The following is a 27047-nucleotide window of genomic DNA, read 5'->3' on the forward strand; positions in this document are numbered from 1 at the left end:
ATTTTGATCTTTGAGGGGCTTTTATATAATTGCAAAATTTATACGCAATGCTTTGGCATCGCTTAAGAGAACCTAACTTTTTATTGTCCAATACTTGAAAAAAATTTTCTTCCTTGGAATTCAGATAAATTTAGGAGAAAAATGTGTGTTTTGAGTATCGACTTAAAAGTGTCAGTGCGTCCGCATGAATTGGGCATACGATCTATTTACTGAAAAGGAAACTGTAGTACTGGAACCTTCTAAGTGTCAATAGTCCTTGATTTTGTAAAAGGAATTTTGGGTAACTTTGGAGATATACAATCTTCTAAATTGATGAAATTCTATATAGGCTTTCTTGTTTCCTCACACATTTGGGAAGGAAGCATTTAATGTACCTTTAAAATTTGTGTAAATTAGATTGGAAGTATTGTTTAGTAAACAATAAATGTTTATGTCAGAGGATAGCATAAGTGAAGAAGGATGGACAGAAGGGCTTGGAAATTTAAATTTATATAATTTTAGGAAAATTAAAGAATGCAAGGATAGGAAGGAACAAGAGTTATAGATCATTTTGCTTTAGTACTTGTTTCTCTGATTTTTGAGGGTCCTTCTGTTTTGTTGTTGCAGGGGAAATAACAACAATTACATCTGGAACATTTCCAGTTTTCCTGCTTAGCACTAAAAAAATAATTGTAGCAACACCAACAAAAGCTTCTATACAAATCATTTGAAAATCGCCATAGATTTGAAGCATACTTTTGTTGGTATGCTACTGCTGTTGTCTCTTAGATTTTTAAAGTAGAAATTTCTGTTGGGATCTTAAAGTTACCTTTCCTGTGTCCAGTACAATCACCCTATATAGCTCACTAACAGGAACGCTAAGATTTGAATTACAGGGGATGTAGATATGCCTTTGTTTGCACATTGATGTTTCTTCTTAAGCAATGCTCCTCTCTTGGTCCTTGAACGTGAAGGCCACTTAAAATGTCCTCATTGTTGTAATAACTTTTAGAAAAATCCATATGTTGTTTAATAGCAGCAGGCTTTCTACACAGAAAATACCTGATAAGGTATCCTCATGAGCCTATTGTCTTCAGATCATTGCATTGTATTCCCATGGCCTCTGCAAGTTCAGTTCCTCCTCCCTTGCTTGTGCTTCCTCCATTTTTTAAAAAAATCATTTGGCTACACAGAGCTGCCTCATGTCATTCTCTGCATACATCATCTCTGTTTTTTCTCTTTTCCTGCATAATGGCCCAGCTTTTCTGAGAGTAGCTGTTGTCCCGAGTGTGATCCTTTACTAAAATGGGGATTGAATGAAGGTGAAGCACAAATTATCTGGACGCAAAGGAAAACCAGGCATTTGAAAAGGACCCAGAAAGGAACGAGTAATGAACCAGAGTGGCCTCGATGAATTGCTGTAGAGGGAATTCTCAGTTCTGACACAAAAGGAACACATGGATACCAAGGAAAACCAGGGGTGGGGGGGTGGGCAGAATCTCAGTAGGAAGCCTGCCTCATAGGCTGGTCAGCACAGAGGGTTGAAGCCAGTAGCCTTCCAGATAGCAACAGAAACAAATGCATTTTATGAGTAACAGTTAAAAATTCAAACATGCCGGTTCTGGGACACAAGATACTTGGAAGGGTTGACATCCCTTCATAATTCATGTTCATTGTTCCTCTAAGTAAAATATGTGTCTCCCTATAGTTATTCTGTTAGGAATTGTACTTTAAAGGCAAGAGGACATTTTTGATAATGCACATCTTAAACTTTTCATTAAACTACCAAATTTAAATTCTACCTTTTTGTGCACTCTGACATTTTTGTCTGGCATTTTCATTAATTTTGCGACATACATAAATGTAGCTGAAATGTTAACTGATCAATACTTTGTCTCTCTCATGTAGCACTAGCACTCCATTCCCTAAGGACCACACAGCAGAACAGAAATTAAATGTGTAAAATATCAAATGTTAATGTTAAACACAGCGGCACTTACTGTATAACGACAGAAAAGGCTAAAACAATTCCAAATGGACAGATGGTACCACAAATTATCTACAATCACATTTAAAGATTAAAGTTTGTCCTGTAAAATAATTCTTTGACGCACACTGAAGTGTGTCCTTTTACTGATAGCTCAGTTGTCCAATTATTTTTGTGCTCATTACAGTGAGAAATGACAGTACTGAAGAGAAAGAGAGAGTGCGCACTCCGTTTTTTTTTTCCACGTTGCACCCACTGACATCCGCAAGAACACAAATGTCTGGTCAAGAGCCTGATGAAAATTAGGCCCAATTTATGAGACATTTCCACGTCTGCAATAGATGATTCCAAAAGACAAGCAGGGCCTTCTGCGCCACATACGTCTGTGTTTGCTCTCAGGCATACAATATTCATAGTAAAATTTAAAAACCTAATTCATAGCACACAAAAACAAGGACATTCCCAGGAACATGTTTGCTTATGTTTTATCCCTCGCCTCCCCGGCCGACCGCAGCTTTGTGTCGTCAGCCGGCTCTAGCGTCTTCCCAGAGCACACAGGTAGTGCCAAAGGGGCCGGAACCTCTCTAGCCCTACGTTTCTTAGGCTTTCCCCTTTAACTGACATTGGGACAAAAAGATCATTGTCTTTCCATTTTGGTTTCGTTATTCTACATTTGTTTTTGGATAGGAAATTAGAAAAGAAAAAGAAAATGGAATAAAAAAAAAAAAGGCTCTTAAACATTATAAAGTTTACTGATCTGGGCCTAAAACCAAGCCACATAATGGTACAAATGCATGTGCTCCGTGAAGCAGCTGCATTTATGAAAAAGTGGGCCAAGTGGAACCAATATTATAATAATAGACCCGAGATCCATCAACAGGGAATGATGGGAACAATATGTTTGTAACAATGGGGTGCTGCTCATACTCTTCTCCTAATGGAAAGCAGTTCTTTTCAATAAACTGGCCTAAAAAGGCTCTGGTTATGCAACGAGATCTTTGAAACATTTCATTTTTAAATATATCACTTAATATCTTTAAGATGAATAAAAATCCTACAATTTTTTTTTCTGAATTGTTATGATACTTAGATTATAAGGTACATATTTTAAAAGCTCTTTTAGAAAGAAAAAAATATCTGTTGTGTGGCTTTGGGTAAGGTTCTTTTCTGTGCCTCAGTGTTTTCCTCTGCATATTGGGAAAATAATAGTATCTACTTTGTAGATTGTTTTTAGGTTATTGGGAGTATTAAATTCATGTATTCATGAAAAGCACTTTTGTGCATTAGTGTCTGTAAAACAGTTTCCTGGTACATAAAGGCTTAATAAGTATTGGTTGTTATTATTATATAGAGGATTATTATACTATTATTTATAGGACTATGAAATAGTTTAGAATTTAAATGAAAAGTCCAAGGAAAGCATTAGGCTATGTCTATCATCATTTAATAACTAGCTCTATTAGAGCAAAGCGTTATATGTCTGGCATCATTGGAGAAGAGTTTCTTCACTTAAGAACAAAAAATTTCACATTGATTGACTGGTTTATTGGTTGGTCTGTTGATCTGGATGCCCATTTATATTGGGAGCCTACCAAGTACTAGATACTCTGCAGGTGATGCTGGACCACCAGGGTAGAAAAGGCAGGGCCCCCCTTCTCATGGTATGCCCAGCTCAGGTCTAGATAAATGAAGTTCAGTTTTGTTGTTCGTTATTTTAATCACGTTCAGTAGAGTGTAACTCAGGGCTTGTATTCAACGAACCTGTCAATGTTATCATTTCTTCTCAAAAGTACTCTTCTTGCACATTCACATTGCGACTTGTGAGGCCTCTTCTCGCCATTCGTGTCTGCAGACCCTTATCCCACCTTTACTGTGACCTCCCCCTCCTTTTTTGCAAGCATCTCGCATTCAGTTTGTGTTTTGTAGGATGAAGGCTGTTGGAAACTGACTACCAGCTGAGAGAGATATTATAATCTGTCTTTCCCAGTGAACTTGGATACCCTTACAGTGAAACCACTCAAGTGTTATCATGTACATGTACCTAAGTGTCTCAGAATTTCAGCACCTGATTTTTGTTAATCAAAGGAAACTGTGAAAAAAGCCTGCCATCTTGAATTCGTTTTACGTCAGTGACCTCTAGAAGAGAAAGTTTATGAAGACTTATACAATACATTGTAACATTAAAGCATTCTGAATGAATGTTCCTGAACAAATGACATAACTGTATAGATTCCCCTGTTTTCAAATTTCACAAACAGTTGTGCAGGATGACTTTGGAAGGAGCGAATCAAAGATGGCATCATGGCATTTTTGGGAGAATATTACTGCGTCTGTTATAAGGGCCCATGGAACCTGGAAGTAATGGCATTAAATATACGTAGAAACTCAGTGTCAGTTTTTCCTCATTAATATCAAAGTGTCTCTATGATAGTGAAAAATCATAATCCAGTTTGCTTAACAGTACCCCAATGTATTTATTATGTGGAAGAGCTAACTAAAAGTGTATTGACAGAGGAAGATTTTCTTTTCCCAAACTTAATGATGATGGCAACTGCTTTCTTTAAGGAGACAACAACTTGTCTATGGGAAGCAGGCTGCCTAACTTTCTGGTAACTTACAACACAAAGGGACATACACACTCTTTGTTCCATGTGCTCAGACATTAATGAAAGTCCTATACAAGGCCTGAGAGGAGGACAGAGCTCAAAGTGCTAAACAGATGTGCAGACACTCATTTGAATGGTAATACTAAAATGTTGATTTGTTACTATAATTAAGGCTCTTCTTATGAGCTCCATCATCATAAAGTCATATTCTGCTAAACTGGAAACTATAAGAAAGCCTAAGGTACTCATCTTCTAACAAATATGACAATAAAATAAAGGATTTCAGAAGAAGGACTCTACTTAAACTTCAAACTGAAATCCTGAATAAGCAAAACTAACGTGAGAGCGGAAAATCCCAGCTAAAGCACAGAGGAAAGTATTCTCTCAGATTTTCTGGCTTTGCTAGTTGGTCTCATCAGCAGTTTTTAAATAACCAAAGTAAAAGGCTACAAGATGAACATTGTTAGAGGACTATTTGGATCTATCAAATTCTCACTTGTGCCTTTTTAAAAACTGGAAATCTCAGAAACAATAAAACGTCTCTTAAATAGGTCACATCTACTTCCAATTGATTCACATATTAAAATATTACCAACCAGCATCCTACTGCCAATGATTTTCATATTTTGAAAAAAAATCTATAGAACAATAACATTAAAATAAGGATGGTCAAGATTATTATTATTTTTTTTAACACTAAGGACTTTTCTTGGCTCTGTTATTGGGATTTGGAATTATGCAATAAGTAAAATTTTACTTTTTGACTGTCATGGAGAAAATTATATATTGGCTGAGATTTCTTGCTTTCCGGAAATCTGGTGGGGGTGGGGGATGTATTCTTGGACTCAGACCTTGAACGATCCATCAGGTTCCTGCCCACGGCAAATCTGTCCAGTCAAGTCTTAAAATAGGAGTTTTAAAATGGCCACATCACCATAACTGTTACTATAGCCACAGAAACATGCAGCTATGATTACTGAATTTAATGAATAACAATGTAAGTAATAAAGAATTATCATACCACAAAAGCAGCGAGGCTCCTTGGGGGTGAATCCCAATCAAAGCAACTATTAACGTAGTATGCAGCATTTACGAGCACCATGACACAACGCTTCATTCTGATAAAGTTTCTTAGGAGCAGCTGTACAAAAGATGAAAATATTATTAGAATTTGCAAGACTAAAAGCCATCAGATATGGCACAAAATTCTTCAAGTTTAGTGTGACTTGAAAAGGATTCATAAAGTTAATGAAGTTGGAAGAATATACCAAGCAATTTGGCTCATGAGTGAAAGGAAGAGAAGTATCTCTGGAAACAGCAGAAAGAACTGAATTATAAGAACAATTCCTTAGCTAAATAGATTTTCTTAAAAAAAGCATTATTATGTGGATTGGGCTACCTATGTGCAAAAGGCAAACATCTCCAAAAATTAAACACATTTACATACCGTGAATCTTAAATATATTTTTAAATTCTTAAATCTTATTGTGGTTTTAAGATTCTTTACATGCCTTAATTTCAAGATATTTGAAAGTGAAATGGATAACGTGGAATGTTTCAATTTCAGGTCTTAGAGAAAAACCTGTCAAGTATTGCTTTTTTTACAGAAAACAAAATTTTCATCATTTTTGTGGGATTCTCCCTTATTTACTATCAATTTTTCAGTCTCAGTCTCTCTTGGTGTCTCTCTCTCTCTCTCTCTCTCTCTCTCTCTCTCAGTTTCTCCCTCTCAGTCTAATTCTCTGTCTCTCCTTTCCACAACAAATTTAAATTATATTTTCTCATTACTTTTTCATCGTTTTGGAGTTAAGAAAAAAATTATGGTAACCAAGTGCTTTACAAAATCTTTCATTAAAAAGGTATATGAGAGTTGGTACAATTTAAATCTAAAATTTAAAACAAGGCATGGCTACAACTGTAAAAGAATAGCCCATATGCTAGATGATGATACAAAAAATGATCTACAGCTGTGCTAATAATTAGAATACTATGTCTACGGGTAATATTTTGCTAATTCCAAATATACTTCAATAGTGATCTGGTATTTTAAAGAAGTAGTTATATAAAGTTTCCTGAGGTCATATGGAAAAAATATGTCTATGTGTATGTCTAAATATAGATGCATGTACAGGCAAACCAGTTTTAACAAGTTATTAAAATTGAAATTCTTTCAGGAAAAGAGTCACCCTTTTTGTTTTCCTTCTTTCCTTCCTACGCTGATCACCGTCCTTTTAGAGCCACTTTCATTACTTTTATCTATAATTGTGAAAACAATGTAATCTGTATTTCTATTTAGATAGATATTGCATTTGTAATGCATGCACTGTCTTTAAACAACCAAAGATCCCACTGTTTACGGTGAATTGATTAGATGTAAAACAAAACTAATTTTAGGCTCCTAATAGCACAGAAAATTGTTCAATATTTTAACACACACAAATGAGTTCTGTATGCTTTATCGCCGCAACAAAAACATTTTACTTTAGCTGTGTTAATTGGAAGTAAACAGTTTTTTAAAGAGGTAGCTTAGTACCCTTTCTTAACTTGATAACAAACCTAATTTAAGACTGTGTCTAATTACAGGATATCAAGCCTTATTTATGACAGAAAATCAGATGTGCTGATTTTCTATTTTCCTAGCTAAAAATGTTAATAAAAGTTCACTTCAAAAAGATCACAGTCAAAATCTAATTAACAGGGAGGTTTCCCTTAAAAGATGGAGCCCCTCTCTTGTGGATTAGAGGGAAGAGCTTTACGCAGGGCTCGCTTTACACACACCTGCATCATACCTGTGGGTGGTCGTCTGGACATATATTTGAACCTCGGCTTTTGGTGTTCTCTCTTACACATTCCATGGCAATCAGACAGTATTTTATGTTCAAAATGATCATTCTTACGCCAATGCATGAATACATATCCATTCTATGCAGCACCTACAGTATCCCCTTTCCATTCTGACCACCCCCATCTAATTTATTAGTTTGGTATTGTCCTTGCTTGATCTTTTAAGGAAAGGAAGGGAAGAGAGAGAAAGAAAGAGAAAAAGAAAGAGCCATTTCACATAAGTAGATGATCAACAATTCCATAGGCTTCCCCCCTCTATACTTCCAAAGTTTATTTGAATTTACTTAGATGTTTTACAGATACAATCAGGTCTTCCCAGAGGGGTTAATCTTTCCTTGCTCTTTACCTGTTTAGAGAGTCTGTTTTCCTCTTCAATGTACTTCTGTTCTTTGGGTATTAATGTTCGTAAGCTGGCTTTCACCTATACATCAACATATGTGTCTGTTATGGATTAATATATTACAAACGTTTACAAGTTTTTCACGCAGTTCGATTTGCAATAATTCCTAAAGTTTCAAAGTCCTGGCTGCTGTGCTCATAAAATATAAATGTATACAGTTGCACATGCATGCGCTTCCATTTCTTACGCCGGCAGGCAGCGGCCGAAGCACAGCCGCAGTGGCAGCCGCCAACTATAACAGAAAGTGTGGGTGTGCCAGGCAGTGGCAGAAGCGTATTCTCCAGGATACATCAAGGTTTAGAGAAAATGAGGAATGACAGAAATTCTCTACAAATCAGGAACAAAAGCTTTCATGAAACTGAACTCTTTAGCAGTACAAAAAAGCCAAAGTTAAGACTTACAGCATTAAAAATCACATCTATTTCAAGATAGATGACCCCCTTTGTTGGCCCTGTCAGCTGCTTGTTTTTCAAGACGTAGGCTTTCTGTTCACCATTTTGAATCTGCGGGAAAAGGACATGACAGCCGTCTGTCTCGCGGTCTCCACTGAATACACTCCCTCAGTGACCTTTGACCCCCAGCTGCTGAAACTGACAGAGAACCCAAAACAACTGTGGCAATTCTGACAAGTACCTGTTCATTACCAGGATCAAGTCTGTCAGGAAAAATTAACTATCATGGGATTCAACATGGCCGTGAATTGAGTATGTTAAAATTTTTAGTGTTCTTATTACAGACCTTGGTTGAGAAATGACAGATACAGAGCTGAGGGTTTTTTTTTTTCCTTGAGCAAAAGCAACACAGAGCAGTGTGTCAGGTGAATAAAACTTACAGACAGCAATGGTATAGCAACTTTGCCCAGAAAGTCAGCACTTCGATCCCGATCTTCATCATAAACTGTCACTTCAAGAACTGAATGGATATCTTTAATGTTGCTGCATAATAAATACACATAAGAAGAAAAGACTTCATCAGTGGGGAACAAGAACAAAAATGCTTTTGAAAATTTAGATGGCTCCAGCTGATTTTGTGTGTATGTGTTTTTATGTATGCTATTTGCATATACACATATACAAGGTAGCTTGGTATCTGACAGAATTTCCCATAATGCACCTTAGTAGACTACAGTGATGGTTCTATTATCTGGAACTTTGAACACCACTGTAATTTCAAGTTATAATTTTTTAATGAAATATAATCTTCCATCTGGATGGGCGCAGAATAAGTTATTGTAAAAAAAAACCATCAATAAGTGACAGTGATGTTTTTGAGACTTTTCCCTCTAATTATTATCACAATAATTTCTACCTTCCTATTAACCCCATGTAAAACTTCAGTAAATTTGATATCAGCAAGAGTCACAGTGTATTTTTCTTTTTTTGTAACAGTAGGACATCTTTTTGTTTACAGTTCTTAACAAAACTTCTGGTAGTTTTATAGTAAAAATTAACCAACACATAAAACAGAATGGAGAAAATGTAACATTGATAGCTTTTGTACCACCCCAGGATTTAGAAATTAAATAGTGTTCCATTATGTTCCACAGACAACGTATGTTAATAAACAACTGTGTGAGCTCTGCATTTTTGTTTCTGGAAAAATAAACCCCAATTGCTGACAGCATTGATTCTTTGATCAAACTGTTTACCAAGAAAACATGAATTAAGAGAAAACAAAAAAAATGAATATATTCATTACTGAAAGACTGCAACCACATGTGAGAAGAGGCTTTATCAGGGCACAATCAATTAATGGCTTTGATAATAATCAAACCTATTCATTCAATTATGCATTCCAGGGAAAAACACTCTCAACAACCTTCTTAGTCTCCTGACCAGGCTTTCATCTCTTATAAAAATGTGGAATTCCTTAAAGATAAATTGGTCAGATAATTAAATCTGATTAGTTACTGGCTCTTAAGCTGAGACATTATAAGAAATTAATGAGGAATTTAGCAGTTTTCATATACAAGAAAATAAAACTATGTTAGAAAACTTTTAAGAAGTACTCTGTTTGGAGAGTTTTCCTTTGTTCAGAGTTCATTTCTAAAGCCCAGTTAAAAACATACACACACACACACACACACACACACGCACACACACAACGAACTTAGGAGATACTATGGTGTAGATCGGCAGCTTTTTTAGCGTATAGTCAAAAGATTTATAAACTTTTTTTTTTTAAAAAAAAGAAAAATCAACCTAAATGGTGATCTGGTAACTAGGACAATACTTAATGTTCTTATTGTACTAAAATGCAATAAAACAAAACTAAAGCATCTCTGAATTCGAGACTGAATTGTTTGCTGATTTGAGCAATGGAACAAATAGAGCTTTGTCCTCCCTGGTGTCAGTGCATTTGGGGGGAATTTCAATAGAAAGCATAAAAGGAAGAAGAGGTATGGCAATTCAGTTAATGGGAGCAAAACCCTTAGTCAAAGCATATAAAAACCTCAGTTTAAAAAAAAATCTGTGAAAACACAGAAAAACAGCATACGCTTTCCCCAGGCTTCACTATCAGAAAGGTAGTGCAATTACGCTATTCGGTGTTGCCAGCAAAGGCAGTCCAGATGTGCTGAGTTGTTAATCGGTCAAGAATAAACATACACACACACACACACACACACACATGCACACACACAAATATCTCAAAAATAAATATTATTAGCTCCAGTTTTGAAATGAGCTCAAGGTAATGATTACTTACAATGTGAAGATTTTGTTCCACTCAGGATTGAGATTTTTGTAGACGGTGTGTGTTAGCAGCCTATCATTGTTCAGTTCCACTACACAAAATGGGTCACTTTTGCCTATAAGAGATTTGGGGGGGACATTTTCAGTACAAATAGCACCCACAGTTCACAGGGTCATGAGCACGACTACATCTCTTTTCTACAGAGTTTTATAAAAAACAAAAACTATTGTACAGTTTAAAAAATTTAAAAACATCAAAATACAGTTAGACATAACTGGGTAATGTTAACAATTGTGATTCAGAGCAATTTAGAACCTGAAAAAAGTGGAAGAGAGAAAATTATATAGCTGGTATTTCAATTTGCACTTTTTTTAAATACAAAAATAACACTACTGCCAATTATGAGAGAAGATGTGATGCCAGTTTATCCCTAAGTCAATTTGTATTTAATTCTATAATGATCCTTTGAAAGGCTCAATCCCTTCACTTTTATGCATATATTTTCCAACTCCTCTGACTCATTAGTAACTTATAACAGAAACTCCTAAACAAGTTTATGTTGGGAAAACTGCTTTATTACAGAATTACTCCATTTTAATGTACCTTCAGATTCCCTCCTGAAATATCTATGGCATCACAAGAAGGTAAATTAGACCCTCTGAGGCAGAAGAAATTCTGCCATTTGAATCCTAACCGCTCAACCAGTCTGCATGTTAAAGAGCAGTATTTTTTTCCTGTCCACTGAGAGTAAAGAATTTGGAAGTTATCATCTGTTTACAGGGACTCTGTTCTGCCATAGTCAAATCTTGTCCATTCGGCAATTATATTGTGTGATATCCTCAATATTTCGTAATGTCATGTGAGGTATTATAAGAACCCCATAAAGTCAGAGGCTCTTTGGGGCAGCATTAATGATATTAGTGCAGCATGTAATTTGTTTGATACCTTATACAAATGACAATGAAATCAATATTTAGACAAAGCTGTCCAGAGGTCATATCTTTTAAACTACAATATTGATTTAGACTACATAAGAGGTTAATGTGCATATTATTAACTTTAATGATAAAGAATAATTGTTTTAGATGCATTGTGAATTGTAGTCACTGTAGTTTACACTTCTGTGAAAGCTTAAATATCATTGAAGATTTTCAATTAAATTTTAATAGGAAGGAATTCATTAGCTATCAGGGACAGATAAGCTACGTGTTCCCTCACAGCAGTGTATTTACTTTCCATGTTGTAATTCTTAAAGTGAGCTGTACCAACTTTGACTCACCTTTAATTGAACGTATTAGTTTTATATTAAAAAAAGAGATTAAATATACGTGTGCTATTTCAGCGGCCTCATATACCCCAGGTTGTTTGCATACTTTAACAGCATGGTAGTCTTTTCAATTTTTGGTCATAGGAACAATTTTGACTGAAGAGTAGAGACTAGAAAGCCTTTGAGCACTGGTAGAATTTTTATCTCTGCCTTAGGATCTGTATTATCCTTTTTCATACACAATGTGGAAACGAGAATTCAAAAAAGAACAGTTTGTTCATTAAAACACAGTGCAATAGGTTTTATACGCCACATCCACAATTTTATTTTCCTATGTGAATTCAAGTATAAGCATAAAAAGTAGATTTGAACAATTTCTAAACCCTCACTTCTTTTCACGTAGCTTTGTGCTGGGCACTATAGTGTGCACAAAAGAAGAGGACATAAACCACCACCTCAAATAATTTATTAAAGGGTGGGACGGAGAAAACACCTATCTGTAATGATCAGAGAGAAAATTAAGGCCATATTTAATAGAATTCAATGTCAAAAGAGTAATTATTTTACTATCACTTTAGATAGAACTTTAGATTAAGTGATAAGTGTTGGTAACTTTTACTTAAAAGCCAAGCGTAACGTTCACACTCTTCCTGGAACCTCCTTTTAATCTTTCTCATATATGTGCACATTCATGTAAATCTTAATTTAGTAAAAAAAAAAAAAAAAAACAGAAAAGAAAAAGAAAAAAAGACTACATAAAGAGAGCACTTATTGGCATTTTTGTTTCCTTATTTTCACTTGCTTTATTTCAGTTACTATTATATTTCAATTGACTTGGTTTTACTTGCCCTCAAGTGATCAACAATGTGTAAGAGATTCAGTCAAAGTTGCACCACTTTTTCAATTGCAAAACACAAGAACAAACTTCAGAGACCAATATCTATTGGGGGAAAAATTACTTTAAACTTCTATCAGCAGAAGATGAAAATCCTCCCTTGATTTTTTTTTTTTCCCCTACAGGAATTATATTCAATGGTGTAAGAGGCTTTCAACCCCATGGAAAGTCTCTGAACTCACCACCTTCTTTGTTACTCTATCTGTATTTGCTGACAAAAGATATGGAGTCTTAAAGAAACAAAATCTGTTCTTAATGATTAACTCTTTCCATATCTTGTTAAGAAACGAATACATTTATCAAACCCTATGCCCATGAGGCAGTGTCCATCCTTATTTTCTTACCATTTACTTGATTATTTTTCAAGACCATTCCTAGACAAAACTGATGTCCTCTGTCTACCATCCACTCTCAGTCATTGTTTTCTATTAGAATGAAGATGTTAAAGTCCTGGAGACAATGCTGCACCAAAAATAGTGTGAGAACCCTCTGAAGCCACTTCTCAGTCATTTTGCTGGACCAAATTCCAGTGGCATCCATCATTGGCAAAAATATTCACTCATATGTACCTGCTTATAACTTGAAATGGGTAAGCAATGTAATTTTTAAGAGACCATATTAGACACTGTACCAAATGGAATGGCACTTACATTAAAAAAAAAAAAGAGCCTTTTACCTCAGACCAAACTACCATTTAACTTAGCTTTAATTAAATGTATTTAAGCATAAGTCACTAGGCAAGACCTTTCCCAATAACTGTGTTGTATCTTAGCAGTTAGTTGGCCACACACCTGTGAAGAGCTGGCTAATGTTTTGACTACAGATTCATTCACTCAACAAATAATTATTACTTACCATGTACCAGGCAGTGTTCTATGTGTTGAGAATGCAGAGGCGCATAAAATAATAATAATAATCCTGACCTCATGGTGGTTACATTGAGGAAAAAGATAGACAATGCATACACACATTTTATGGTACTTTAGAAGGTGATAAGTGCTATAGAGAAAAACATCGGGAGGACAATGAGGAGTGCTTGTATATATGTGCAATTTTTAAAAGGACTGTCAGAGAAGGTCTCACTGAAAAGGTTCCGCATGGGCAAAAAGAAACGAAAGAGCCAAGGGAGTGAGCTTTGGGCTACCTAGAACAACAACAGACTGTGGAAAGGTCAGAGAAATAGCTGTGCCTGGTGTTTCTAGGAATATCCAAGAAACCAGTGTGACTGAAGGAATAGACTGGGAGAGGGGGACAGTATTCGATGAGGTATGGGGAGGGTGGCAGGTCTCTTTAGAATACGTTTCCTCTAGAAGTGCTAGGGGAAGCTTTTGGAGGTATTTGATCTGATGGCTGCTATTTGGAGAGTAAGGTGGAGAGAGGCCAATGGAGGAGGTAGCGGAAGAGTGAGGAGGATACTGTGATACTCCAGGTGATGGTAAGTGATTGGATTCTGAATGTATTTTGAAGGTAGAACCAACAGGGCTTGAAGATACCAAAAGTAAACAATCTACCATGCCTGATACTGTTATTTGCTGATGAGAAACAATTTATTGAGCTTAGCTAAGTCAGTCTTTTTTCCCAAGGACTAGAAGCATTCAACAAAGTGCTCAGAGTAGCTTTCTCTGGAATCTGGTAAAGAGGAAAATTTACGTAAGGAGAGAGCAGCCAACTTTATATTTAACTTCTCTTCAACTTTTCCTTCTAAAAAGTTATGTTTTTACAGTTATCAGTAACGGATGCCAACATCAGGTCTTTACACACTGTTATTTTCGACTAATTTAGAAAGTATCCTTCTGCCACTGCATGATTCAAGGGTAATTAAAAATTAACAGCAATTTCAACCAAAATAATAGTAAACGTACAATATCAAATTCTATAAACTTACCACTAAAAAGCATTCACCATAGTTTTATTTTAAAGAAGTGGCTACACATAGTTAATGTGCTTATCCGGCTTGCTAAATGATGCTTTAAATGACTGGCTTTTCAGTTTCTAAATTTTGCAGCCTTGATTATGTGCCACTTAAACAACTGAAAACAATCACAGAAATACCAGTGATGGACCTAACCATTAATTATCTCCTTAATTATTCCTTCTTTTCATCCTTTTATCGTTCCAGTTAGACCCCGTGATATGCTGCTTTGCTTGTTGAGAGTATCTGAGGAGAGGGATTGACTACAGGAAGCAGTGTTGATGTCTATTAAGAACACGGTATGCTGTAAAGCCCTAGAGAGTGATGCAAAGATGCTGCTTGTAATGATTTCATTCAATACTGTATGGCTACAAGTGCAAGAAATTAAGGCAGCATGCAAAGTTGAACTTTGATTATTTTGGGCTATTTAAACAGCCTAGATGTATGAGAACAGATTACATAATCGCTCATCTCCCTCTTATTCTAGTCATAAGGCTAAAGCTGACCTGTGGGTACCAACTGGTTTTCCCTTAACGTTCACTGTTTTGGCTGAAAAGCGCCTATCCTCTCCTTTGCAGTGCAGGTAAATGAAGATACGGGTTTGGATGCAAGATAGAAATTGCAGCGCTTGGCGGGGACTGGAGCAGTGGGGTTGATTGCATTAACCACCATGACTGCTAACAGAGAGTCTTAGCCTTGCTTGAGAACATTGCAATTTTCCATGTTGACAATCTTCTAGAGAGAAATAGGAATACCTTTTGAAGCACTCATTACTTATTGAATGCCTGCTCTTCTCACCCCAGAATTATAAGTATGATTAAGACATAGTCCAGCACTCAAGGCACGCACAATTTAGTGGGCATGATAGGCATGTAAATACACAATTATAATGCAGGATTGCAAGTGCTGTAATAAAGGTAAGTGAAGGGTGCAATGGAAGCAATGAGAAAGAAGCATATCATTCTCTAACTCTAGAACAGGAAGGGCTGAGGAGGCGAAGACTTCCTCAGTGGATGAGCTGACCCTGGTGATCTATGGTGATGACGCATCTCTATCACCAACAATTTTAGAAGGACAATTACCTAAAAAAAAGACTTTAACAATTTATGACAAGCAATGTTTAGCTTAAATTTATCTCTTTATCCTTTTAATAGGGTCTCTACAACACAAAAACTTAAAAATATGTTATGTAATGACTATAAAGTAGATACTTAAAAATACTGGGTTAGGACTAATGCATTTGTCCATAATCTAGTTAAATACGAGGGGCTGTTTTTTCCCCCTATGGATTTTTATAGGGGGAAAAAATCTCCCGCGGGAATGAGAATTGGAGGTTCTTCTATCTTAACTCAAAAATAAATCTATAACAAATTTTAAAGCATATGCTCTAATACCTAAATTCTTCTGGTGAAAAGCCATTCCCACCACAGTAAAAACAGATGTCAGAATTGTCTCCAATGGGCATCTTTTCTGGCAATCTTCAAAACAGCACTGAGGAATAAATAGGATGAAGTGACTGGCTAATTCTCTCTCACTCTTAGCTCTTGCTCTTTGAGGTCACAACACTGACATATTTATAAAGAACTGTGGGAAAGTCTGCACCACCCCTGCTTGCTTGTTACCTGTTATGTGGGCAAGTGGACGACTTCACTTTGTGCAAACTACTGGTTTGAGCATTAAAGTCACTCAAAAGATACTGAGAGATATTCTTGCTCCCAGAATAGAAAGTTAATCCTGATCCATCAGTGGTGGGCTTTGTCCAGGGTCATTTTGCTGCTGACAAGCAGCACAGTTTGCTGGATGTGATGTGTTATAGAAATGTGTGTGTAGGGGGGCTACGCAGTGACCACCTCTTTGTTGCCCTGTCTCTGAAAACACAGAAGGCTTTCAATAGCATGGAAAGCAATTCATATCCAATGGGGCCTTTTATTTGGGGCCTACCTTGCACAAATTAAGCTCCTTGGTTTAATTTCCTCAGGTGTCACAGTTTGAAATGGCTATACTTTAATCTTTTTAAAAAACTTATAATCATGGTTGCCCTCTGTCCTTTCCACAAACTGGAATTTCAATCATAACATATAACAATGTTCTACATACATGAGGGAATTGCACAGGGTCCAGCAAAACAAAAAAAAACAATGTATGTCGGATATATCTTGCAATCCCTCCCTTATCACTGGAGATGGGGTTTGACCTTTGCTTTTTTCATCAACTGACCTAAACACAGTTTAAACCTATGATTGGTAGAAATACATTAACTGAACTCCTCACTAGGTTCCCAATGGGTCTGATTCTGGGACCGAGTAATGATAATTGGACTTCTCTTTCCTCACGGAGTCATGACGCAGGTTTCCTTGTGTCAGGAAAACCAGCCCCCTACAATTGTGGCTCTCAGCCCATTAGATGTAGTACATCTTTTTTCATATTGAAGATTTTATAATGTCTTCCTTACTACTTTGAAATTAAACTCACCCAATCATGATTTCAAGATTTCATATAATGCATTAATGCCATGATAAAGGAGCACTAAATAGAAAGTTGTTTATAATAAAACCATGTTTTTTTTTTATTCAACAAATATTTATTGAGGGCCTACTATATGCCAGAATATACAAACAGAAAAAGGAAAGGTCCCTGCTCTCTTGGAGTCTGTTTGTGGTGGGGAGGGAGGAAAAAGAGACTAAATACTGAACACAATTAACAAGTATATTTTATGTTAGAGAGTGATACATGTTAATGTAAATAGAACAAAATAGAGCAGGAAAAAGGATTTGAAGAATGCCAAGAAGGGGCACAGTTTATAAATTTAATTAGTGTGGTTGGAGTAGTCCTCGTTGAGAAGGCGAGATGTGAGCAATGAACTGAAGGAAGTGATGGAGTAGTCAAAAGGTTACCTGGAGATAAAGGTCCCAGGCAGAGGCAAGAGCTAGAGCAAAGGCTTGGTGTGCTCAAGCACCCTGATGGTGGGGCGCAATGAGCAATGGGAAAAATTGTAGAACATGTCAGGGAAGTAATGGGCAACCAGATCATGAAGGGCTGTGGAGGCAATCCTAAGGTCTTTGGTGTTTGCAGTATAAAATGGCAGCCATTTGTAAGACTTGAGTAAATAATATGTATTTCAGAATGTAATCTAGGCTCAGATAATCATGAAACAGATTTAAAACCTATGTCAATGTCTATATTTAATCATGCGGCACATAGGACAATTTTCACTACTTAAAATCGTCTAATACTTTGTAGGATATTTAACATCCGCAACCTACTCCCACCAAATACTAACAGTGCTCCCTAACCACTGTGGCAATTCCATTCTCCCATAAAGCTCTAAAATGCTCAAGGGGGCAATACTGCCCTCCTCCAAACGAGAATCACTGCCCTACAGCAACAGTTCTTAAACATTTTGGTCTTTAGGTACCCTTAAAATTTTTTAAAAAATTTTTAATGTTTATTTATTTTTCAGGGAGAGAGAGAAAGAGAGAGTAAATGGGGAGGGGCAGAGAGAGAGGGAGACACAGAATCCAAAGCAGGCTCCAAGTGGTCAGCACAGAGCCAGATGTGGGGCTTGAACTCACAAACCGAGAGATCATGACCTGAGCTAAAGTCAGATCCTTAACCTACTGAGCCACCCAGGTGTCACAGGTACTCTTAAAAATTTCTGAAGGAGGGACACTGAGTGGCTCAGTGGGTTAAGCGGCCAACTTTGGCTCACATCATGATCTCACAGTTTGTGGGCCTGCACCCCATGTCAGGCCCTCTGCTGTCAGTGCAGACCCCGCTTTGGATCCTCTGTCCCTCTCTCTCTGCCTCTCTCCTGCTCATGCTCTCTCAAAATTAAATAAAACATTAAAAAAATTTTTTTGAGGACATCAAAAAACTTTTCTCTATATAAATCATATCTATCAGTTCACCATTTTAGACATTAAAAATGAGAGCATGTACAACTATCATTCATTTGAAAATGATACAATAAATCTATGACATGTTAACATCAGAGCAGTCAAAAATACAACCTTTGAAAAATTTCATCATCCACTCATGAGAGAAAGAGTGAAAAACACAATAACATCTTAGTATTATTATGGAAATAGTTTTGACTTTAAAGATCTCTGAAAAGTCTTAGGGATTCCTGGAAGCTCCTGGGCCACACACACTTTGAGAACCATGACAAAGAGCAATGGAAACAGAGCACAATGTAAATACGAATTTATTTCCCTTGGGATCTAGAATTAGATGCAAAAGAATATTTATAGTATTATGTGTAACAAGATGCATGCTTGAGTCCCAAAATTGAACCATCTTGGTATATGCTGGGAAGCTTGAAATTTAAGACAGAAGAACAAGAAATAAAATGAGACAGATAAGAAACTGGAAAAGAAAGAAAAGAGAGACTATGGGATCTATAAAATGAGAGGAGGCTATGAAAAAATTATGTCTCAGCTTTGGAACGTTTACATAAATTGTGGTTAAAACATTTAAACATTTTATTTCAATTAATATTTAATATAGAAACTCTATGCAAGTGACTGGTTACAAGATTGGAAACACAAAAGTTCTTTGTCCAAAGATATAAGTGTTAATATTAGAAGCTCTTTTGTTTTGGTAAGTTCCTATAGATACTTTAGGACCTACAGTAATTATATATTTAATTAGACTCCCTATAGAAAAGTGTCAGGTTCCAGATAATCTTCCTTATAAGTAAATTCGTTAGCTGGTAAGATACTTTGCAGTAGAATAAAATTCTTTAGACTGAAAAAACGAAGTACTCTACTCGGTGATTAAATATATAAATATTAGGCAATAAATAAATAAATAAATAAATAAATAAATAAATATTATATTAGGCAATAAAACTGAAAACTGTCATCTATCAAGCCTTTGTCTTTTTTTTTTATTTTATTTTTTCAACATTTTTAATTTATTTTTGGGACAGAGAGAGACAGAGCATGAACGGGGGAGGGGCAGAGAGAGAGGGAGACACAGAATCGGAAACAGGCTCCAGGCTCTGAGCCATCAGCCCAGAGCCCGACGCGGGGCTCGAACTCCCGGACCGCGAGATCGTGACCTGGCTGAAGTCGGACGCTTAACCGACTGCGCCACCCAGGCGCCCCAAGCCTTTGTCTTTAAAATCATATCTTTGTCTTTTTATTTCTTTTCTACAAAATATCTACTCATTCAAGAGTCTGTTACTCGTCTTAGTACCTATTACAGGATCTCTGATTCTGAGGGCTGGGAAAAATGCCTCAGAGGCCAAGTTCGAATAGCTCACCAGGGACTTGAATCCTCTCTACAACCAGGCAATCCGATAGGCTCTGGTTTCAGTGATGGGGAAATCACTACCTCCACAGGACTATTCTGATATGTATGTTTGGCAATTATAATTTTGGGGAAGTGCTTCTTTACAGTGCACACAAAATTACGTCTCGGTCACATTTGCTTATTTTATGATTTGCCCTCTGTGGTCATTTTTAAGTTAAAATGAAATAATGGGTGCAAAGGGAGGGTATAGCAACTGTCACTTCAAGTATCTGCTCATTACCCACCCTCCTGCACTATTAATGTGGATGGCTTGCTGAGCATCTATTCTAACTTTTGGTGTCTCTTCCTAAACGAGACAGGCTGTAAAGGCCAAAATCACATTTTTAGACTCCCTTGCAGCTAGGGTTGCAGATGTGTGTTTGGCCAACCCGGTCAGATGTACTTGCCTAAGATTTTATATTAGTATTCAGTTAACTGAGAGCGTGTGGAGTGCATTTTGCTGCTGTAGACTGCAAGCAGAAGTAGCATAATTAATTGTCACACTGTCTTCTCCACATGCCAGTGTGGACACTTGCTTAATTAACCCCTCCACATCTCAGTTTTCTAATTTGTAAAGTGGGCATAACAACAGCAACTAATTAGGTTGTTGTGAGATTGTGATAACCCTTGTTCCAAGCTGAGGGTAGTGTATGACATGTGTTAAGGGCTCCGTTAATGTAAGTTGCCACTATTTTTATTATTATTATGATCATTTCCCTGGAGCTATTCTCAACTGACTTGATTTTAAAACACCAGATATCTCCATCGAGAATAAATTCTGCTTTGTCACTGTCTTTGTTTAAAGAATAGCTTCTAAAGCTGAATTCATACCCCAGAGTCCAGAGGTATCATTCTGGACATTCCCCTTTGATTCAACATAACCAATTTGTATACTGTGAAACAATGTAACAAAATTTATATATGTATTATTCACACTCACAGAGCTTAACCTCAATTCAAACCCTAATTTTTTTTCTATATTTTCTACTGTTAATGCAGGATATCACCATTTTGTATCCCAGTAAGTCTTTTTAATTATACTCTTTAATGCTCGCCTTGTTGAACTAACCCTATTATTTTGAACTACATTATTACACATATATATGAATATATGAATATGCATGTATATATTATGTGTAAGTACCATAATATTATGTAAATATTTAAAATCTAAATATATAATATATACATATAGTATAAGCATATAACATGTGCATATAGTATATAGTTAACTATCCCTCTCAGCAAGTTTGATAAGGAAGCCCTCAATTGCCTCTTCAAAGTCACTAGTAAATTGGTTGAACGTGTTAGACCAAGAACGGAGCCCTGTATTCCTCCATTTGGCACACCCATTGACATCAATCCTTTATAACAATCACTTTTTGGGTGTGGCCATTCAATCATTTATGCACCTAACTTTACTATCATATAGCCCAAATATTCCTATGGTAAGATTTTTTTCCCAAAAGTCTAGTTAAATCCAGATCTTCTCTGTTTGCACCAGTCTCCTAGTCTGTCATCCCAGGAAATGTATTTCTTATTTACACAACTATGTCATAACAAAAAAATTTAAAAAAACGTTTAATTTTAAACAATGATTCTAGCATCTGAAAGCATTTCTTCAAGCACCGAATGGAAGCTAGCCATTCAAGCCAGATCACCAATTATCTATTTCTTTACTCAAAGGATCATTTTGTAATCTTACTTCCACAGAACACAATTAATTACTTTATAGTATTTCTTTTCCCCTCATTTCCCATTGATAGTGGGACCACCACTTTCTCAGCCCATAGTCCTTCACCTCTAGAGCATATCAAACCCAATTATTAATCTCTTTTGTCATCCCACCTATTCTTCCAGAGCAGTATCTTCTGACCATGTGACCTGCATATGAATCACACATGACTTCTGTAATTCCATGTAAAACACTAGTTCAGACTCAGCCTCACCAGCCCTTGTGTTACATTATCATTTTGATTCCTCTTCTCACAAATATTTAATATTAACTGTTGGGTTTTAGAAAAAACACTTTTGCATTTCTAAAATTAGAATATGATTTAGTTTTGTAAAAATGCAAGCACTAAAAGGAAACACCTTTTATTTTTATGTAAGCTATGTTGATGTAAATGAATGAAAGGGGGAAAAAAAAGAATGAAAAGCAATGATTTGCTTTTTCTTCTTGTGATGCCTTCTTTTGTTTAATTTCATCCTTAAGGAAGATATTTATATAGTGTTAGGACATTTAACATGTATGTATGTAATGTCATTTTCTAAACTAGGCGTATTATAATGATAAGATTGTCAGGTGTTGGGTATTTTTGATGCATTATAAATTGGATGATGTTTCTTTTCAAACTCTACTATCTGCTTAATAATCTTCTATAAGCTTAATTCTTAAAAAGCAAATAGGGACATCATTAGGTTATATAATGGAAATAAAGCATACTTTGGGAAATTTTCAAAACATTTTGTGTAAAACCTAGGTATTTTTGTTTCAAGCAATCAACATAATTTTAAGATTTAAAGATGGCAAAAGTTAAAAAAAACTTAAGAATGACATCCATACATAAGCCACTTTAATTTGGTAAATGATTTCACCCTTGCTAATTCACAAATAGGAAGGACTTCCTCCAAATGCTATATGATACTGTCTAAGGAGCTATGTAGCATTTAAAGGAGATCTATTTTCTCATCTTCCTAACAGGTTTTAAGTAATGATCATAAAATCTAAGACTGCATTTATCAGATATCAATATTAATAAATACGATGATATAATTAAAGGCACATGCTATTAAACATTCAAACTGCTATAGTTCTATAAAAGAAGACATATACCCACTTCTTCTAGTAGAACTCTTGTATTCTGAGGTCCACTCAAGCAACAACTGAATATATCTTATGCAATTTGCTTGGGTAACCCACAAAAAGTTAATTTTTTTTAAAAGGACAATATCTTATCTACGTTATATATATGTGCTTGGCATTTCTCCAGCTGTATATAAAACTTTGAAAGAACAGACTCGCCTTTTTCTGTACAACTACCTCTTCATTTTCTTTCTCTGAATAGACCCATAATGTTCAGGGAAAATACCAAGAATAATAAATCCACATCTCTATATAAAATATACCTTCATGACATACTCAAGCTGGAAATCACAGGAACCAATAAAAATGCAGGCAGCCTACTGATAATGAGGTCAGAAATACAAATAAATTTACTTTTAATGAAGACTGGAAGCACAGTAATCAAAGTGTTAAAATTCATTTCATGCATATCTCATTTGCTTCTTAGCTGATATTTACCACGCAATTCTGTGAGAAAGTAGAGGCCTAAGATGCTCCAGATAAATGGCTCAATTAATTGTACAGAGGTAGACCTCTTTGAGCTGAGCCAGAGCTGTGAGCTCTTTATTAAAAGCACTATTCTGTAGCCCATAACCTTGTTCCTTGACTCCTCTCTGGTTTCCAATTTAAACAAGTCCCCATGCGGCCTGCTCTAAAGGGCTTTGTCTCCCTGTCATTGTTAAGAGAGCTGAGGCATCCTGGAAGTGTGAAATCAGACCTCATGAGTTGAACGGTTCCCCAGGGAACGCCGGACTGCGCAGAAGGTCAAAGTCATGGGCCGGACCATCTAAAAGTGTCTGATCGCCGGTCTGTGACACAGCAAGGTTGGGGGGGGGGGGGGTGGCGCTAGACTGAAGAGGACTGAAATTGAACACATCTTAATTAAAGCCCACAGACAGCAAAACAAAATGTTTTCTAGGCAGCCTGTCAAATGGGGCTTAAATTTAGCTCTGCTAATGAATCTGAGCTGCTAACTGTTATTTCTTAAGATAATAAGACTCTCACGGAAGCTGATAAAAAAAACTGTAGCATGTCTTTTTCTGCTGTTTTGTTACTTAAATATTTTTCAACAATGAAGACAGTTTTCCTAAAGAAAAACATGGGAAAAGTCTATGTAAATAAAAGGGTAGTAAACATCTCCCTTAATAACTAGTAGGTTTCCAGGCTATGGGGCTGGTAAGTCACAGGTCTTTATGTGTAGCCCTGTTTTAGAAAAAGGTATGCTCATTTGATGGGATTGTTTCAGTGACAGATTATGTTAATTGTAAAATCCTCTCCCTCTCTTCCTTTTTTCTCTCCCTCTCCCTCTATTGTTTCCTGAAAGAGACGGTGCATTAATTTGAGAGATCAATTCACCTGGGGTGGAGAAGTTTTATATTAGTGTTCCTTTTAATACAGTGAAAAGGTAGGGCATCTGTTGAAAGGGCTTCGCAGTTCCCCCATATCACTGTTTCTGAACCTGAGTGGCTGGTATCCCTGGGGAGGCTGTGACCTCTTCCTCGGAACTCAAAAAAACAACCCAGGGGAAAATGCAGGGGAGGGGCTGAAGAGAAGAACCCTTTTCTCTTTCTTCTCTTAGAACTTGAAAGAACCAATAGGCCAGGTCTAAATACTCTGTGAAGAAAGCCTCACGCGATATAGAAGACTTTAAATGTTCTGTTGAAAGCAGAAATTAGGCCCTGTCCAACGAAGAGGGTAATTAGAAGCTAGGAAAGACAAACTCCAACACGAACTGTTTCCCACCACCTTAAAAAAAATCCCACCCCCCTGCCCCGGCTGGCGGTCTTTCCCTCCTCACAAACTGTCCAGTTTTAAGGAATACTTGATTTAGCAGCAGAATTTTCCCCAGTGAACGCAGGGCCAGTGTCTAGGTTTTGCTTTGATGATACAGAAAGACATTCACCTTTTCACTGTTTAGTTGAAAGGTAAGTAAGTTGTACTGCCAAGTATTTTTCACTTAATCAAACTTTTTCCCTCACGAAGAATTTAGCTGATCAACTTCGAACACCAGAGTGCCACTTTCTCAGGCTGTGAAAGGCTGCCCACAATTTGACTGAAATTTCAATCCACTCTTGTGCCTTGCTCAATGCATGTGTATGTGTGGGAGTTGTAAATTGAGGCCTTAACCACCAGAGTTAATCTCTTTTTAAAATCTGTATTAACCTTAATGATTTGAAGTGCACTGTCCAACACTGGGCTATTGAGACTGAAGAAAAAACTACCCTCAACTATCAACAGTTTATTAGGGGCTTAACTGAAGTGACCCTACTGTAGGAGTGTTCAGCTGAACAAGGCTATAGGCTTTTTGTGGAAAGGGAAAGAATTGAGGGTTTCATTAAAAAGTAATTTGTGCTTTGTACTCACTCATTCAAAGAGAGTCTCAATTGCTCTTTATTCACACAGAGTTAATACAGTATCACAATGTTACTCAATGAATGTGTTGTAACAAAAGAAAAATTTTACATTTTGAAAGGAAAAAATTCTTTGTAACTGCAGTAAGATTGATGGCTACTTAAAAGATTATGGAATCTCTTTTTCCCCCCGGGCCCATGTTAAATGATGGAATACTGTAATTTAAATTTTTTTTGGCTTGAACTATGGAAGTTTGACTTTACATTCTGATCGTTAAACATATTTTAAAAGTAGAGCCAAGTTGGTCAAATATACGTTTGTCTTGCTAGACTTGCCAGAAAAAAGTGTTCTGATGCCAACTAAGTATCTTATAATAATAGCCTCATTTATACCAGGTCAGAAAATACTCTTTGTGGAGCTCAGAGAGCGATCAGTGATTTAAAATCTCCCCTCTCCATCCACAACACTCCTAAATGGATGCTAATTTGAGGATCTGAAGACAGCATCATTGACTCAATGTCTGTTTTTCAAATCGTTGCTGAATATCTTGTAGAGCCTGACTGTGATTATCACTAGGATGTACAGCAGATTTTTCAAATTCTTCTCTGAACAAGTAAAAAAGCAAGTATGCAAAGAGCTTATTTGTGCTCCAGATTTAATGGCAAAGACCAGGGAGGATCAGTTTACCCATAAGTATTTATCCTTTCCAGAAGTAAAGATTATTTTTAAAGTTGGTAGTATATTCCGACCCTTCTCACTTAAATATGTGGTCCTCAGTTTCTGCCACCATCACAAATGTCATAAAGACCACAAAAGGTCCAAGAGTGAGCAAGGTCAAAGACTGAATTATCCTCTTGCCCCTGAATAGTTCAACATCGCTCTTGCTCAATTCAGAGCACATTAGATTATAAGGTCAGTGTGGAATGAGGAATCATTAGATTTATATCCTAAAACTGGAGGGAAAATAATGGAGAATCTGTTATTTAGTATTCCCCAAATTAAAGTTCATTTTACCAGATCAAAATTATGTCTCACTGAATCCCTAGGGAAAAGGCTATTGTTATTCACATTAATTTACATAGAACCATTAGGAAAGAAATATATCTATTTTTTACAGCTTTGAAAGAACATGTACTTTAACTTCCATAGTGGCATATAGGCCAAGTGGGTTAACATAGTTTGCATATTCATGGAGTTTTAAAAGCAATGACAGCTTCTCTCCAAGAGAAGCAAACTTAAATAATTACATTCAACTTGTGTAATGGGCAGGTGTCTAAGCTTTTGAAGTAAATGAGACTGGAATATTTTTTATAAGAAATTAGTGTGCCCCCTATAAATGTTCAGTAATAATTCTTAGCACTTAGGTGCCCACTGAGATACTGATTATTTTAGGCATTTCTCCCTGTCTTCAGAGGTTTCCAGCTCAACACTGGGGGCTCCCCTGCCATACAGAAAATCCTGAGGAAAATTGAAGGTGTCTCCCATGATGGTGAATGTCACTGCCACGAATTCCTGAATTTATCTGCTGCTGGGAATCAGAGGTTAGTTGTAACCTCTGTAGTGTAAAAGCAATACTGAGTTCCTATTCCAGTCTTTAAGTTAACGTCCAAAGTGAACAAAAAAAGAGCAGTCAATCATTCACTGTTGACTGCTGGTTCTAATAATAAATACAACATGTAAAAAGAAAAGAAAATGAAATACATTATGTCCAGATTAATTTGAATATAACCACATCATAAATAAAAAAGAAAATGAATAAATTTAGCATTCACTAATTGTTTAGTAGGAGGAACCAAGTGGGCATACTTGCAAAAAGATTACAAATTACTCTCTCTCCCAGTATTTTCAAGTACACCTGTCTTGAAAGAATATTTGACAGTTGTTATTATCTTCTTGGTTACAAATGAGCGGGTAATCACCTGTTTGAAGAAACTGTAAACTCTCAACATTTTAATTTTTATCACACAGTAA

General features: G+C 36.3%; 1 protein-coding gene across 5 annotated transcripts in view; it reads right to left on the reverse strand.

Moving 5' to 3' along the window:
• Positions 1-27047, reverse strand: part of MCTP1 (multiple C2 and transmembrane domain containing 1) — a 531752-nt gene that overhangs the window by 146866 nt on the left and 357839 nt on the right. For all 5 annotated transcript variants that reach the window (XM_043593772.1, XM_043593790.1, XM_043593780.1 and 2 more), the window contains 5 exons: positions 10523-10625; positions 8649-8751; positions 8218-8319; positions 7763-7837; positions 5594-5713 (listed from right to left, as the gene is read on the reverse strand). In XM_043593772.1, coding sequence (XP_043449707.1) covers positions 5594-5713; positions 7763-7837; positions 8218-8319; positions 8649-8751; positions 10523-10625 — 503 coding nt within the window. The remainder of the gene's footprint in view (positions 1-5593; positions 5714-7762; positions 7838-8217; positions 8320-8648; positions 8752-10522; positions 10626-27047) is intronic.

Source organism: Prionailurus bengalensis, chromosome A1, assembly GCF_016509475.1.
Source record: "Prionailurus bengalensis isolate Pbe53 chromosome A1, Fcat_Pben_1.1_paternal_pri, whole genome shotgun sequence".
Classification (NCBI taxonomy): domain Eukaryota; kingdom Metazoa; phylum Chordata; class Mammalia; order Carnivora; family Felidae; genus Prionailurus; species Prionailurus bengalensis.